The 17,007-nt window shown below is 35.6% G+C and overlaps 1 protein-coding gene across 3 annotated transcripts in view; it reads left to right on the top strand.

Annotated features, from left to right (window-relative positions):
- The first annotated feature begins 382 nt into the window (after nucleotides 1-382).
- HBS1L (HBS1 like translational GTPase) overlaps nucleotides 383-17,007 on the top strand; it is an 87,976-nt gene continuing 71,351 nt past the window's right edge. Inside the window, exons 1-4 of one of the 3 annotated variants that reach the window (XM_081296657.1) lie at nucleotides 383-584; nucleotides 3,900-3,965; nucleotides 11,569-11,697; nucleotides 16,288-16,482. In XM_081296657.1, the coding sequence (XP_081152783.1) occupies nucleotides 542-584; nucleotides 3,900-3,965; nucleotides 11,569-11,697; nucleotides 16,288-16,482 (433 nt within the window). In that variant the 5' untranslated portion in view covers nucleotides 383-541. The remainder of the gene's footprint in view (nucleotides 585-3,899; nucleotides 3,966-11,568; nucleotides 11,698-16,287; nucleotides 16,483-17,007) is intronic. The other 2 variants (XM_081296658.1, XM_081296656.1) reach the window with 2 other exon arrangements.

The following is a 17,007-nucleotide window of genomic DNA, read 5'->3' on the forward strand; positions in this document are numbered from 1 at the left end:
TGTCCCCCTCCACCTCCCAAAAAAGAAAAAAAAACCTGGCCTATTTCTTATTTTGCATTTTATACAAATTTGTGAGCTTAACCATGTCTCAAAGATATAAGTTGGATAAACCAAGCCCTACTCTTATTGAGCACACAGCAGCTTTTTCAGGATATTATCAGAAATGAAATTTGGAAACCCAGAATGCAGGCGTAAGTCAAAGATCTCTGCTGGTAACACGTAATCCGGGCTAGCAAATTGTAGGCGGCGGAATTTCCCAGCTTTGTAAATCCACGTCAGTCAATTTGCCCGTGGGCGGGGCCGCTCCAAAAACATTCCTTCCATGCGCATGAGTGCGCATGCGTCTCAGGCGGAGTGTGACCCTGAGAGGTTGCCGTCGCGCAGTGCGCGAAAGACGTCGCGCGTGCGCAGGCGCTTGGCGCAGAGGCCTGCCGGAAGCCAAGATGGCGCGTAAGTGGTCTCCAGGCCGCAGTTGGCGCCTAAAGAGTATCTGAGCCGGGTGTTTTCGAAGGTGCTGTGGCAAACGCCCTGTCTTGCTGCCATGGCCCGGCATCGGAATGTCCGAGGCTACAACTACGATGAAGGTAGGTGACAGGGTCGCGCCGGGACATTTTTACTATTCCAGCTGGGATTCCAGCCCATTGACATTCACTTCAATCCGAGTTCTTAAATAGTGGCGCCCGGCTGAAATTCTGGGAGGCCCAGTTGGGGAAATAACAGGACGTTTGAGAGCCAGCGAATGGTGTTAACTCGCAATTTCTGATTTCTATGATTTATCTTATTTAGGGGAGGGGGAAGTGCCGCACAGCTTCTTATAGGAAGGATATTTGGCGAGGTTAGGATCCGATGATATTAGGCACATAATATTATAACCAATCCCGTTGTTTTTTCCCTGGTTGGGCACTTGCTTGTCTCCATCTAATCCCGTTTTCCCCTTTAGAAATGTTCATAAAAAGTTGCTTATTGGTAAAACACTGATGGACTTAGAGCCACGTTTAACTGATCTTAATTACGTTAGATTTACATGGTAAATCTTTTTGTGTCTGTCTATATGTTTTTACTATACAGCTTAGCTTGAAGTAACAGATGGATTTATTTTTCAACGAATTTCAAATAAAAAAATGTACGAGACAGTAGAAAAGATACTTAAAAGACCCACAGAACAAGTTGATCAGATAATCTCGAGGCATGTACTCAGCTCTTCACTATCAGTACTTGATATACATATATTTTGATATGGAAGTAAAAAGTAGTGTTAGGATAAAGGGCATGGAAATGAACTTACTGACTTTAAAAAACTGAAAAGAACAAATGTGTGTATGAACATTGTCTAGTAGTTTAAAAGTAGTTTTCAGAGGAGGATGTTATGCAGTGCCTAATTATAGGTATTGCCAAGCATCATTCAAACTGAAAAACATAAACACATATGGACTAATGCAGAAGAGGAATAAAGACCTATTGCTTTGTAAAGTGCAAAGCATGTAGTGTTTAATATGTTGGTGGTTTTTATTGGCACCTCCAGTAGTTTTTGTTTTAAAATATCAGTGTGATCTGGTAGTTTTAGGCAACTAACACTCTGTGCTACATTTGGAGACTGTGACCCACTACATTCTTCCTGGTATATGTTAGAATGGAGGTCCTTTTAAAGTAAGTGTTCTGGTGGTTGTCAACATTGACATGTGGACCACAGACTCCTGGGAAATGACTAGACTGGGAGCTTTTATTTTTTTGGTGAGACATTATTTTGCTATGTTGCTCAGGCTGGCCTTGAACTCCTTCAAGTGATCTTCCCACCTCAGCATCCTGCATATCAAGAACTACAAACCTGTGTCACTGTGCCTGACTGGGAGATATTTGTACAATTATAAAATAAATGACATGAATAGGTTTTATTATTACTCATTCATTTCTTTAGTAGCCATCATTTCCTTAAACAACCAAAATTGAGTGCTTAAAGCACTAAAGCTGGGGAATGACATTAAGATATTGAGGGTAGTCTAAGAAGGAGATAATAAAAAGTAACAGATAATAATGAGAGAGACTACAAAAAGTAAGGATAGTGCTATGGAGGCTGCAAAAAAGAGTGTCTAATTCAGAAAGGGTTGGGGGTTGAGGTGAAGCAGGATTTCTGTGTGAAGGAAAGTTTGCTGGAGGAGAGGTTCTTGGCTGCAGGGAGTGAGTGCTAAATATCTTCTCATCTTGGCCACCTGAGGTCAGGTTGCCATGTTTTCTTTGGAACAATTGCTGACATCATAACCAAGCAGTTCCTGTAGCATGAGCGGTTCATACCCCTGTTCTGCTTATGAAAGTTCATACATCTTCAGGGTCCAGTTTGTTTCTGTTCTTCCTAATTAAGCGTTCCCTTGCATTCTCAATAATAATTTAAAAAAATTCACATAAGTAATTTAATCTCTTTAGCATTTGTGCTCTAAAATACTTTGATTTCTTTAATTCCTAATTTGTTTTTTCTCTGTAATTTGGATAGTACTTTACATGATTGCCTCAGATACTAGTTTAAAAGCCCTACTTTAATTTTATATTTGATCCAAATAGCATTTGTCTAATTTTTCTCTGCCAATTACATTTGGTATTAGCCTTTAAGCATGATGTTTTTAATGCATGAATACCTTAAAAAATTGGCTAACTTCATCCTTTGTTGTTTTGGATGTTATATTCCTGGAGATCTTTCCCTAGTATCCTAATTCTAGTTTTGTTCATATGTGTGTTTATATCATTGTGCTGTAAATCTCATGTTGAGCACTTGTATAGTTTTGTAGTTGTCCATTTTTTTTTTTTTATATGTATTCCCTTTCAGAATTTTGGTTTGGAAAGGGCTGAAATGTGCTCATTTTTTTTTAAGTTTATTTTTTTTAGTTCTCGGTGGACACAACATCTTTGTTGGTATGTGGTGCTGAGGATCGAACCCGGGCCGCACGCATGCCAGGCGAGCGCGCTACCGCTTGAGCCACATCCCCAGCCCCTGAAATGTGCTCATTTTTGTACTGCAAGTGCCTCCTAAGTAGTCCTTGGTCCAGTGTTAGCATCTATTAAATAAATGAATGAATACATTTATATATTCCTTGTGGGTTTTAGTTCTTAATAGTTTGACTCATTAATTTATATTAAAACAAATAATTATTTACTGTCATATGTGTGCCAGGGACTTGGCTAAACCAGTTCTTGCCCTGATGAAGATGATATGCCCATAGATTAAAACAGGAGTGGTGCTTTGAAGACAATAAATTGAAGTTGTGTGCTAGAGGGCAAAGGTGGAAGGAAGGCTTGTTGCATTACCCAGGTCAGGGAAGACTTCTGGAAAGTGATGACATTTAAGCTGAAACCTTACCAAGGAGAAGAAACAACTTTAGGGAGATCTGGGCAAAGAGCATATTCCAGTCAGTAGGAAAAGAGGCTAGTTAGCTGTAAAGAAAGTGAGCACAAAGCTATTTAGGGGTAAGCTGATTTTGTAAAGATTACTTAATTGTATAGTGAAGAACTACTGTTCTTGGGACCTAGACATGCTAGTCAATTCTATTGAAAAGAAGGATTTGTCTGTAGAGAGTACTTGGTGAAAAACATGGATGGATGGCTTAGTTTAAGATTTTGTCAACACTGGAAAGACAAGTTTATTGCTATAGGATTATTGTTATTTTTTGATAACATGGATTGAAAATTTGGGAAAACATTAAAAATCAACCTAAAAGCACAAGAACCATGTATGTTTGTATATATAGAATGTCAGTAAATACCTACTTTGTAAGTGAAATACGTAGAATTTTTTGAAAGAGTTGACATTTCCAAGTTTTGACAATTTATTTTGGAGAGAATTTAGATACAGTATTAATAAGGGAGGATATAAAAAGAACTTGTAAATTAATTTATTTCTTTTTTGATTTTAGATTTTGAAGATGATGATCTCTATGGTCAGTCTGTAGAGGATGATTATTGTATTTCGCCATCAACAGGTGAATTTTTAAAAACAATTCAGTTTCCTTAATTTGAATGTTAAAAATGTCAAGTAAATACCATTGTTATTCTAGGGCCAGAGTGTTCTATATGACTATAATATGTAATATTTAAAAAGATAAATGTATATTGATTTTTTTTACACATGAATAGCATTTAAAGTTTTGACACCATCATTTAGTTTTAACAGTTTGAAGAAAATTCTGAAGACTATGGGTTTTCCAATATTCTTTACAACATGCAATTAATCTAAATACACTAAATGGTAATTTAGTTAGTAATGAAGTTCTAAAGCCTCTGGAGGCAGACAGCGGTTAATTTTATATCTTTAAGGATATTTTGAATATTAGAGATGTTGTGCATCCACTTTTTTTTTTGTAGTACTTTAGTGTTTTTTTTAAAAATTGACACAATAATTGTGCATATTTATGGGGTGTACAGTATGATATTTAGTACCTTAGATTATCTACTGTTAAGCAGTATGGTAAATACACCAACTACCCATAGTTCAGACATTTTTTTAGTGGAACCAGGAATGGCTGCAGGGGATTTCTACCCCAGCCCTTTTTATTTATTTATTTTCTTGAGATAAGGTCTTACTGAGTTGCTGAGACTGGCCTTTAACTTGAGATCCTCCTGCCTCAGCCACCTGAGTCACTGAGATTGCAGGTGTACACCACTCTGCCTGGCTATTTCAGACAGGTGATAGAGCCACAGAGAGATTTAGAGTTCAGATTCCTATATGATTCCACATCAGAGCTGCATCTTTTATTCATCTGTTCAAAGATTTTTTTGCTACCATATAAACAAAATACTCCTTTCTAGTAAAGACTGAGTTTTTTTTAACCTTTTTTTTATACATTTTTCTTTACATCTTAGTTATTATAGACAATGGTTGAAAATTCCTGTTAAATTTTAATGTAGCATTAAAAGGAGGTATGATTTAACTATTGCTAGGTGTTAAAAAAGTATAATTCATTAAACTCACTTTCCATTTAGTTTAAATGTTTATTATAATAACATTACCTTTAGAGCCCTTTGCTATGGCCTGAATGGTCTTCTCCAAATTCATATGTAAATCTTATTCTCAAGGTGATGATATTAGGAGATGATAGGTCCTTTGGGAGGTGATTATGTCATGAGGGCAGAGTGCTCATGATTGGGATTAGTGCCTTTCTACAAAAGGTCCTAAATAGATTCCTTTGCCTTTCTACCTTGTGAGGACACAGCAAGTAAGTGCTATTTGTGAGCCAGAATGCCTTGATCTTGGGTTTCCCAGCTCTAGGACTTTCAAAAATAAATTTCTGTTTGTAGGCTGTCCAGTTTATATGATATTTTGTTACAGCAGCTTGAATGGTCTAAGACATTCTCCTCATCATAATTATTCTATCGTCTACTGAGATGCCCTATAGACTACACCTGCTTTAGTCTATTTTTAGACTTTGAAGACCAAATATACCCCTTTTGAGGCATGGGTATGCTCTAGAACTTGTCTTTAATACTTCTAGTCTTCCTGTCATCTCTTTCCTGTTACTTGTTATTCTGAAATGCATCTGGTTGTATTTGTAGGGCTGCTCTTAAGATCAAGTACTTTACTTATTTAACCTAATCATGATCTTTTCTCTCTCCCTTTAATGTTTCACTTTTGTCATTCAGGATTCTGATAATAGAAGAAAATTTTACCAGTTATTTTTATCAGAGGGAATTTAATACAAAAAGAAGTTGTTATCCAGGAATTACAAAACAAATGTTGCAGAAAGGACAACCCAGATATCAAGAATGCAGTAACTATAGGAAGAATTTACCATCCGTAGTTCTGTATAGAACAAACAGATGAGGTTGAAACTCATCTTTTGAAGCTTGTGGGATCTCCTTGGAGATAGGACTCAGACAACAAGGAGGGGTTCTGCTTTGCCTCTGAGGTTCACCTGAGGTACTAGGGAGCCTGGCTGATGCTGGTGCCTCTGAAGTGACTCTTTGAAGCTGGGTTTCAGCCTTTTGAAGAAATAATTTCAATTTACTCTCTGCTGTGGTGTTTAGGGAGTGAAGGGGCAAGTTGATGTTGATTCTGGGAATTTTGAAAAAACTGAAAAACTTAAGTTAGTTACTGTTTACTGGAATAAACTGCTTTTGCAAGGTAAAGTATTGCCAGGGCGATGCTGACCAGAACAAAAAGCAAAAGGGAAGGAGTGTGTGCTTTCTTCCTTCAGCCTTGTAGTCTTCCTTTAATATCTTACTGGATGCTAAAAAGGAGCCAGTTGTCAAAGAATAAATGTACTTTGTAATACTTGAACATCAGCATCGCAAAGCTGAGTAAATGTGGGTTGGAAGCTGAGAGATAAGTTAACAACCAACATTCCTTTAGAGCTCCTTATTGAGGGATTCAAAAGAAGACATTTTATAGGGATATAGGCATAAAAGAAATTTCCCTTTATCCAAGGATCCCCCTAGGCACTTGCCCTTTGGGGCTCATACTATTCAGTGTCAAAGTTGACTAGGCACTTTAAACTTTGGAGGTAACAAAGTGATGCCTGGTATCTCTGTCCTCATTACTCACATTCTAAGTGCAGTAGAAAGCAAGGTACATTTGTGTAACTGAGAAGATGATGTGGATATAGTATTAGAATTGACTTAGATCTCTTCTGCAGTGTAGACAGTGGATTGAAAGAGGTACATGAGCTAATATAGGCAGATTAGTTAGAAGACTATTATACTAAAGTATATAAAGGATATTAGGACAGTGTTCTCAAAGTGTGGTCCCTGTACCATCATCATGATTTGAGAGTTTGTTAGAAATGTAGTTTAGAGGTGATGGTGGAGGGAACCAAGAGTCAGAATCCTAGGGTGAGGTGAGACACAGCAGTGGTATAAAAACCCCACTAGATTGTGTTTGTGGCTTGCATGGGGAACCATATGTTTAGGATAAGAGTAGATTTGGACAAGAGATTTACAAGAGTTGAGATCTTTAGTTCTTGAAACTTGGTAAATATGGCTTGTATAAGGGTTGAACCATTCATAGAGTGATTCCTGATAGACACCTTACTATTGCAGGCTAACTCTCATTTAGGTAGGCTTTTCTGGATAAGTAACATTTACTATTGAGTAATGAACTAATAGTGCAAAGGTCAGGCCTTCCAAAGTTGTTTTTTTGAGATTTGCATTTGTGGCCTAGCTTTCTTGAGGACAGAATCATAGTTAATCCATGTGTCTCTAAAAGCTCTTGATGAGCATATGTTTGTATTCTGGATAGTCTGGCTATGAGAGTCACATTTTTTACACATCAACAAGTCCAATATCATTATCAAAGCAGGAGATAGTTAATTCGAATTTCTTTGACAAACTTGTATTTTGAGCAAAAGCATGTGAATTTGGATGTTTTATTGAAAAATTTACAGAGTAGCAGTAATATCAGATTAAAAAATTTAACTTCCTCTTCAGTGGTAGGTTTTCAAGTAACTGCCAATATAAAATGAATAGTTTAAGAATACCTTGTTCTTAAAGAAGCAGCTTGCTATGGCAACATCAGTAGGATTTACTGTAGTGGGAGTCATGGGCTTTGAATTTGATCCGTATCTCTATTAATAATATCCTAGTTGGTGACTGAATACTTTTTGGAATAGTTTTTGGGGATTGATGGACAAGTGAAGGTTTGAGAAGCTCATCAAGTAAAAATTAACCCACATATTGAGTCTCCCTTCCATATGTGTTCTACTTCTAAATTAAAATAATTGAAATAAAAACACACAATTGTCTCATTGAAGTGATCTTACTAATAGTCTATTGAAGTCTGTTAATTGAGTTACTTTGCCAGTTAATAGGAATTTCTCTCTAAAATGTATCAACCTATATATATTGTTTTGAATTCAACAAAGTGCAGTTTTCCTTATGGAAAGGTGATTTCTAAATGTAACAGCTTTTTTTTTTTTGTTTCCTTTAGAAAGATTGGTTTTGATACTGAGTATTGAATATAAGTTGAGGAGCAGGGTAGACACTCAGATAGTTTTACAGCTCTGTAAAACTACGAGTGTCTGTTTTTGTATTAACTAGTATGATTAAAAGTAATCTATATTTGCTCTATCCTGTTTAAAATCTTTACTGGATATCAATTTATGTGTAAAAAAATCTCTCTTCTAATAAAATTTCCTATTAATTTGATATAAGGCAGCTTATAAAGGCCTGTTCATAGCTGACTGCAACAATTTGGTGGATGGGTGAACATGAACCTGACTGGAATCCCCTGGGAAGGCTTCTGGCAGATGGGAACTGGGCTGGCAAATTTAGAGAATGGCATGTTAGGTAGAGCAAACAACATTGCTTAAGTAGTGGCCTCTTAGTGAGGTTTGTTTCCAGAGACTCACAGGATTCACAGAATTTGCAGCATTAAAAAGAACTAGGCAGGGAGAAGTAGGAACCAGATTGTGAAAGATGTTTTCAATTTTGGGTTTGTGGTGTCAACTTTATTGGAGCTTTTTAAGTCAGGGGGATGGTATTTTAGGCAGGTAACTGATGACAGTTTACAGAATGGAGTATAGGTAGGGTAGATGAGAGGGGAGATTTACAGATCAGAGTTTCCTAACCTTCCCAGTGGTCTGAATCAGTTCGAGTAATTGTTAAAAACATAAATTTCTTGCTCCATTCCAGCACCACTGCATCAGAAGCACCAGGGGATGAGAGAGCTGTACCTCTGCATGCTCACATGATTTTGACCTTAAGGTGTTTGGGGAACAATTTTAGGTAGTTTCAGGAGTTAGGTTTTGAATTCTCTAAACTTTTATGTTTGTTAAAATGCCTTACATTTGAAAAATCATTTTGTGTATCTGTTTTTTTCAGAAAGCACTTCCATTGTAGTGCTTTAAAATTTAGAGTTTAAAGAAGAACAACATTTTATATCTATTACCATGCTTTTCTCTGATTTAACTTTTATTTTATTTGTTGCCTTTGGGCTGTCATTTCAACTTCAAAGGTTTGGAATGCTTCCCTTCTCCCCCCCAGTATCCATTTTTTCCTACAAAAGTTTTCTCGACTTGTTTTCCTCCCTAGCAAATCTAACCATTTCTACTTCCAAAATAGTGGCAATAGCACAAGTTTGTGAGTTGGATTCATGTGTGAGGGAAGGTGCAGTGGTATTAGGGACCCTTCTCTGTCAAGAATAGCTCCTGTGAGGTAGAGTAGAAGCCTGAACATCGAGAACTGTCTCTTCCCTGTCAGTATTTTCTAAGTAAAACTTGTTGAGGGAAACATCATGATTTTTTGCCTCAATGTTTGGATCTTAGATTTCTTCCTTATAGCTAGAGGTAAGAGGGAAGATGAAGGAAGTACATTTGTTAAATTTAGGCTAAACTTAATACAATTTAAAGGGCAGAATAGCAGTTTGTAAATCACAGACTCAGAATGGCCCTTTTTACATTTTTTTAGTATATTACACTATGTTAAATCTAAGATGTCTTGGATTTTAAGGCATCTCATTACTTAAAAGAAGGGAGAAACATACACATACACAATATAATATGTGTATTCCTGAAATTCTTTGTGGTTTTCAAATTTAAATACTAAAAATAGCTCATGGGAAGTAGGAGGATCAGGACAGGCTGCTCAACCTACAATATGAACAAAATCTAGTTATCTTAATAAAAAATGCTTACACATTTGAAAAGATGTATTGACTTCTCAGTGAAGAAATACTCCAGTAAATGTAAACCTGGTATACTTAAGACAAATTGTAAAAGCTTGATAGAAAATGAAGAAAGGGTTGAAACTAATGAATAATGTTGCAGAAGCAAAATATAGATCTTGGAGATGCAAGCAGTAAGCACTGTCAAACAGGGTACTTGGCCAAACTGAGTCAAGAGAAGAATGTGAGGCTATGTGGCAGTATAATACAACTAGAGTTGCAGTATTATATTTGTTTTTGTTTGGTTTTATTGGGTTTCAACCTTATGCTATTACATGGTGATGCAGAACATTGAAGTGTTAGGGGAAAAGTTTCAAAAATTAAAGCATCTTTAATGTTACATCCTCATCATTCCTCTGTGTACCTATTAGTATGAGCTAATTTGTAATAAAGAAACATGCATTATAGAATAGGTTGAATTCTCTCAACTTCTCTGTATGTCTCTTACTCAGTTCTCCTTCTCCAAGATCTCTTCTACCTCTTCAGCTTTTCCTGTTTTCTTACCTCCTTTATTAAAACTGCTTTAGAGCTTGGCACAGTGGCACATGCTTGTAATCCCAAGAGCTCTGGAGGCCGAGATAGGAGGATCATGATTTCAAAGCCAGCCTCAGCAATGGTGAGATGCTAAGCAACTCACTGAGACCCTGTCTCTAAATAAATAAAATACAAAATAGGGCTGGGGGTGTGGTTAGTGGTTGAGTGCCCCTGAGTTCAAACCCCTGTACCAAAACCAGAAAACAAACAAAAACCAAAGCAAAACAAAAAACCCAACTGCTTCATTCTTCACTTACTAATCCTCTGCAATGCTTTCCTATCTATATTATTCTTTTAGCTTTTAAAATATGTTATTACATTTTTCTTCTTTGCCTTTCCTGTTATAATAAAGCCATCAGTTTATACTCTGAATTGAGAGCATCTATGCAATGGCCTTCTCAGTATAGGTGTTACACATAAGCCATAGGTTTTTTTTTTTTGTACTGGGAATTGACCCAGTGGTGCTTTACTGCTGATCTACATTGCTAGCCATTTTTATTTTTTATTTTGAGACAGTGTCTTTCTGAGTTGATGAAGCTGGCCTCTAACTTGTGATCCTCCTGCCTCAGCCTCCTGAGTTACTGGGATTACAGGTGTTTATCATAATATTCATCTTGGGCCATAGGTTTATGTTCTGTGTATTATTTGTAAATTTTACATATAATTTCCCTTTTATAAGTAATGCCTTTCTGAAAACATGTACAAAAGTCAAATGTAGGCATTTAATGTGAGGGACTTAATATGTTACATGTTATTAAAGAAAGCTTAGTAATGCAAAACTCTAATAATACCTTGCCTTTTGGATATTGTATTTATATTTTTGTCTTTCATAACATTGGTTAATTTTATTCTCTTGTAATTGAACAATCTTTGAGACTGATTTCAATGGACCATCTAGTTAAGGTAGTAGAAGTGTTAGTATTTTGGGGGTGTGTGTGATGATTTTGCCTTTTGCTATTAGTTCAGTAATAGCATTCAAGGATATATTGGCACTGTGATAAGAGTGTCTTTTCTCCTTTTAATGCAATATGTAATACCTCATAATATCACTCACTAGTGATGACACTGCTTGTATTGTAGAAGAGCACAGCCTGATGTCTGAAAGTTGAAGGTTTTTTACAGTGTAAGTGAATGATTGAATGAATATTTACAGTGTGAGTGAGTGATTGAAAGTATACATTGTTCAAAAAATTAGGACATATTTTTGGTCGTGTTTGTATTTGTACAAATTAGTAATTCTTGGGAATTGAAAACTATTGCTAATTTTCTTAATTATACAATAAGTCTTTAGTATTTTATAACTGAGCAAATAAGTTTTTTTTAGAACTTTTGTTAAAATAAAGAGTTAATGAAAAAATGTCAATACCACAGCATTCTTCAATTACTTTACATTCTAGCTGCTCAATTTATTTACTCACGACGTGACAAGCCTTCAGTTGTTGAGCCTGTAGAAGAGTATGATTATGAAGACCTGAAAGATTCTCCCAATTCTCTTTTGAACCATCAGCTAAGTGAAATTGATCAAGGTATAGTAAAAAAAATAGTGTTGTCTATATTTATTGCCTAAAAATAATTAATAATGAAATATATTAGAATTTTAATTTTACTGTGATTATTCATAATAGTGACAGGACAGTAATGATACAAGAATATCTCATCTTCAAGGAAAATTTACATTAAGCATATTTTGAGTAGAATATTTAACTATGTGATTGAAAATTTGATTGTATGGCTACTGTTTAGTAGCGGGAATTTTTTATCTAATTTTCTCATTCTTTCATCTTTCTTTTCCTTAAGAAAAAGCTCCGGGGGCTGGGTTTGTGGCTCAGTGGCAGAGCGCTTGCCTCACACGTATGAGGCACTGGGTTCAATCCTCAGCACCACATAAAAATGAATAAACAACAACAAAAAAATAAAGGTATTGCAAAAAACAAAAAAAAAAAAAAAAAAAAGAGAGAAAGCTCCAGTGATTTGTTATAAGAACATTTTTAAGAATATGTATTGTTTCGTAAGCTTTATGGGGAGTTTATGATTAGAGGATAGAAACTTTCTTATTTGCAAAGATTTTTAAGTACCAAAAGGCTTTAAAAAAACAAGCTAAAGGCCACAATAACAGCTATTCAAGTGTCCTGATGGTTCACATCTGTTTAAATTACACTTCAGGTTGGAACTTGTAAGTTCAATGGAAGTAACATTGGTTGAGCTTTCTTATTTTCAACTCCTTTAAACATTTTAACAAAAGTACTTATATTTTATCTTGTAAATTTGAAACATGATGTTGCTTCAAACATTATTTAAGCACAGATTGATAGTAGAACTGAAATGGCCAGATATATCACTATGTATCTGTTAACAGTAAGCAGGGATAAGCTGATTTGCTCTTTTTCTGCAGTATGACTTTTTCCTGTAAATATTTATAATGAATGAGAAATCTGTGAGCTGATCTTTAAATAAGTCAACAAAATTATACCAGCTACTAAACAAATCAAGAAAAATGGAAAGAATACATAAATACATATAAAAAATAGAAAGCAGAAAGACAAATGAGACAGAAGAAATAAAAAAAAAACAATTTATCAACTCTGGAAATACATTTGAGGGTTAGTCTCTGTGTCCTCTATTCTGTACCATTGGTCTACCAGTCTGTTTTGGTGCCAATACTATGCTGTCTTTGTTACTATTATTCTGTAGTATCGTTTGAGATCTGGTATAGTGATGCCACCTGCTTCACTCTGCCTGCTAAGATTGCGTTAGCTATTTTGGGTCTCTTATTTTTCCAGATGAATTTCATGATTGCTTTTTCTGTTTCTATGAGGAATATCAGTTTGGGATTGCATTAAATCTATATAGTGCTTTTGGAAGTATGGTCATTTTGATAATATTAACTCTGCCTATCCAAGAGCAAGGTAGATCTTTCCATCTTCTAAGGTCTTCTTTGATTTTTTTCTTTAGGGTTCTGTAATTATCATTATCATTATCATTATATAGTTCTTTCACCTCTTTCATTAAGTTGATTCTCAAGTATTTTATTTTTTTAAATATTTATTTTTTTAGTTGTAGTTGGACACAATATCTTTATTTTATTTATGTGGTGCTGAGGATTGAACCCAGGGCCTTGCATGTGCCAGGTGAGCACTCTACCACTGAGCCACAACCCAGCCCCCCCAAGTATTTTATTTTATTTTTTTTTGAGGCTATTGAAAATGGGGTGGTTTTCTTTGTTTCCCTTTCTGTGGATTTGTCACTGAAATACAGAAATGCCTTTGATTTATGGGTGTTGATTTTATATCCTGCTACTTTGCTGAATTCATTTACTAGTTCTAGAATTTTTCTGGTGGAACTTTTAGGGTCTTTTAGGTATAGAATCAGCAAATAATGCCAGTTTGAGTTCTTCTTTTCCTATATGTATCCCTTTAATTTCTTTTCGTCTGTCTAATTACTCTGGCCAGTGTTTCAAGAACTATGTTAAATAGAAGTGGTGAAAGAGGGCATCCCTGTCTTGTTCAGTTTTTAGAGGGATACCTTCAATTTTTCTCCATTTAGAATGATGTTGGCCTGGAGTTTAGCATAGATAGCCTTTATGATGTTGAGGTATGTTCCTATCTGAATAAAAGTTGGTAGAGAAGCTATTATGTGAACACTTCAGTAGTGTTTTTATTTATTTGTTTTTGCATTACTGGGGATTGAACCTAGGGGTGTTTTACCAATGGGCTACATTCCCAGCCCTCTCCACCCGCCTTTTAAAATTTTGAAATAGAGTCTTTCTAGTTTGCCAAGGCAGGCTTTGAGCTTTTGATCCCTCTGTCTCATCCTTCCTGGTAGCTGGCATTATGGATGTGTGCCACCACCCTTGGCTTCTATAGTATTTTTGAAAAAAGGTGTTACAGTTCCCATTGTGGGATGAGAAGACAGAAGAAGACAGGAATAGAGTATAAGTTTCATCCTTTCGTCTGCTATGTATGCCTCTGTGAACAAAGATTAAGGAGTAGTGAAATTCAAAATCATGTTTTAGAAGGAAAGTTAAACTTCCAACTTTATATATAAGTAATTGCATGATAACAGTAATAATAATTATGGCTCACTTTTACTAAATGCTCTCCAGGACTGTTCTAAGTGTTGTTCAGTTATTAACATATTTAATCATCACAGAAACATTGTAGGAAAGCTATTGTCCTTCTTTTTACAGGGGAGAAAAATGATACTCAGGAAAGAACTTGTCTGAGGTTGCCAACTAATTCTTTAACCTCAACTTTTAACTGTCTCTTTTGTGTAGAAAATAGTTCTAAAGTGAGAAGAGGTTCTGATGTTCACTATGCTGTATATTCTGTTCCAGTTTCAATAAGTCATATATTTATCAAATTGGTGTTATTTTCCCAACATTGCTCACTTGCCCTTTAAAATAAATCTTGGACTAAGCAAGTCAGAATTGCCCAGTTACGTGAGGAATTTACTTTCAACAATTGAGACATGGAGCAAAGTACCAAATACCTTTTTTTTTTTTCTTGAAACAATTATAGTATTGCTAGCAGATTCTTTGTTTAGCATGTAAGCATATAAAATGAAACATAATTGAATTCTATGAAATGATTTGGTGGAGTAGGAAGTCTGTCTTAGTGAACTTTTCAAGGCTATGACCCAAACAACTTGATAGTAGCAATATAAAGGAAGAAATATATATTTTAGCTCATGGTTTCAGAGTTTTCAGTTCATGGTCTGCTTGCTCTAAGGTAGAGATGTTGTGGCAGAAAGGCATGGTGGTGGAAAGTGCCCAGCTCATGGCAGCCAGGAAACGGGGTGGTAGGGAGGCAGCCAGAGGCCAGAAGCAAAGGACAAGATACTGTCCCCAAGAGCATGCCCCCATCCCCTACTCCTGCCACTGTGCCCCCACCTGCCTATACTTTCTACCATCTCTTAGTAGTCAGTCAGATATTAGTGGATGATTTGATTAATCCACTGATGAGGTCAGAACCCTCATGATAAAATCACTTCCCGAAAGCTCCACCTCTCTGGACATAGCTACATTGAGGACCAAGTCATTAACACATGTGGGTACATTTCACATCCAAACCATAACAAAATCCAAAAGTCTCAGTTCTTTTCGATTATTGCTAACTTCATAATGCTGTGATTTTCAATCTTCATAATTTTTGTAATTTAGAATTTGCCCCATACGACTAACTCATAGAGTTATTGTATTACAGAAGGTGTGCATGGGTCTGAATTGTGAAAATTGCCAAGTGGAATAAAAATATAAATGAGTATATTCATTCATTTTTATTCACTGGCCCTTAGGTGCCAGGTCCTATTTTACTTCATGAATATTGTTAATAATTACTTTTTATAATGACATAATCATAAGAAAATAAAATCCTTAAATAGTTTGGACAACTCCAGGTATGAATTTTTGTGTGTGTGTGGTGCTAGGGACCAAACTAGGGCCTCATTCATGCTAGGAAAGCATCCTACCACCAATTGACATTCCCAGTTCTTAAATTTTTTATTTTAGAATTAAATATTTATGTTTCTCTTATTCTATTAGACTTCCTTGTTATGCATTTTGCTTGTTTTTTAAGAGTCATTTAAGGATGACTTGAGTTGGCTGGGGAAAACTGAATTTGCTTAAAAGAAAACTTAAAAGTAGTAATTTATAAAATGTAAGAAATATATCTAGTTATCAGCGCAGTTAGGAATAGTGTACATTGGCCCTCCATTTCCACACATTTGAAAAATGGTTAGTATAGATACCATCATTGCTTTCTGAAAATGGATATTAGTGTGTACCAGTTACATTTTTTTCAAGCATTAGTCAGTATTATGGGAGAGACATTTTATCATCATCATGAGATGAAAATAGATATTATTGTATACAATTTATATGTTTTTCAAATGGTATTATTCAGGGACATTTAGTATAATGACTTAATAAAATTGTTCCTCTGGTAATAAGAGAAGAAAGGTATATTGTAGAAAAATATGATCATTATAAATAATTTTTGCTAAAGGAAAAAGGAGAGGTGAATATCCTAGTATAGTCTCAAGTCCTTTTTATCAGTTTTGAAGATTGGGGTTCTTTGGCGCTGTTTAGTATAGTTTTTAATCTTTGTTGTCTGTCCCAGCTCGTCTTTATTCGTGCCTTGATCACATGAGAGAGGTACTTGGAGATGCTGTGCCAGATGAAGTACTGATTGAAGCAATTCTGAAGAACAAGTTTGATGTGCAGAAGGCTTTGTCAGTGGTTCTGGAACAAGATAACATGCAGAATTTGAAGGGAAAGAGCGAGAGAGCAATATCTACAGGAAAGACAGTAAAAGGTATGCCTTTATATGTTCCCTTTTTGTTGTTTTATGTAGTTAATGGTTTTAGAGGGTCTTTAATTTGCTCAAGTTGTTAAAATATTGCATGTTACAGTTAACTCTTGATTATTATCAATTGATTTTCTGTCGTGAATTTTCCAACTATGTTCCCTTCTCTGTTACAGCCTATTTTTTGTTTGTTTGGTACCAGGGATTGAACCCAGTGATGTGTAACCACTGTCCACACATCCAGCCTGTTTTTTATTTTTTATTTTGAGGCAGGATCTTGCTAAGTTGCCCAGGGCCTCTCTAAATTGCCGACTTTGAACTTTTGAGCCTCCTGCCTCAGCCTCCTAAGTTGCTGAGATTATAGGCTTATGCCACCATGATGGCTCCCCCCCCCACCCCTTAATTCACTACTTGTTTGCATAACAGAGCATCTTGGAAATAAAATCAGATAAGCCTTTTTTTTCTTCTTGGGTTTAAGAGAACTTTTTAATTTTCTTTAAATCTAGTGAGATAGAAAATAAAAATACCTAGCCA

Source organism: Spermophilus citellus (assembly GCF_964194105.1).
Source record: "Spermophilus citellus genome assembly, chromosome: 5".
NCBI lineage: Eukaryota > Metazoa > Chordata > Mammalia > Rodentia > Sciuridae > Spermophilus > Spermophilus citellus.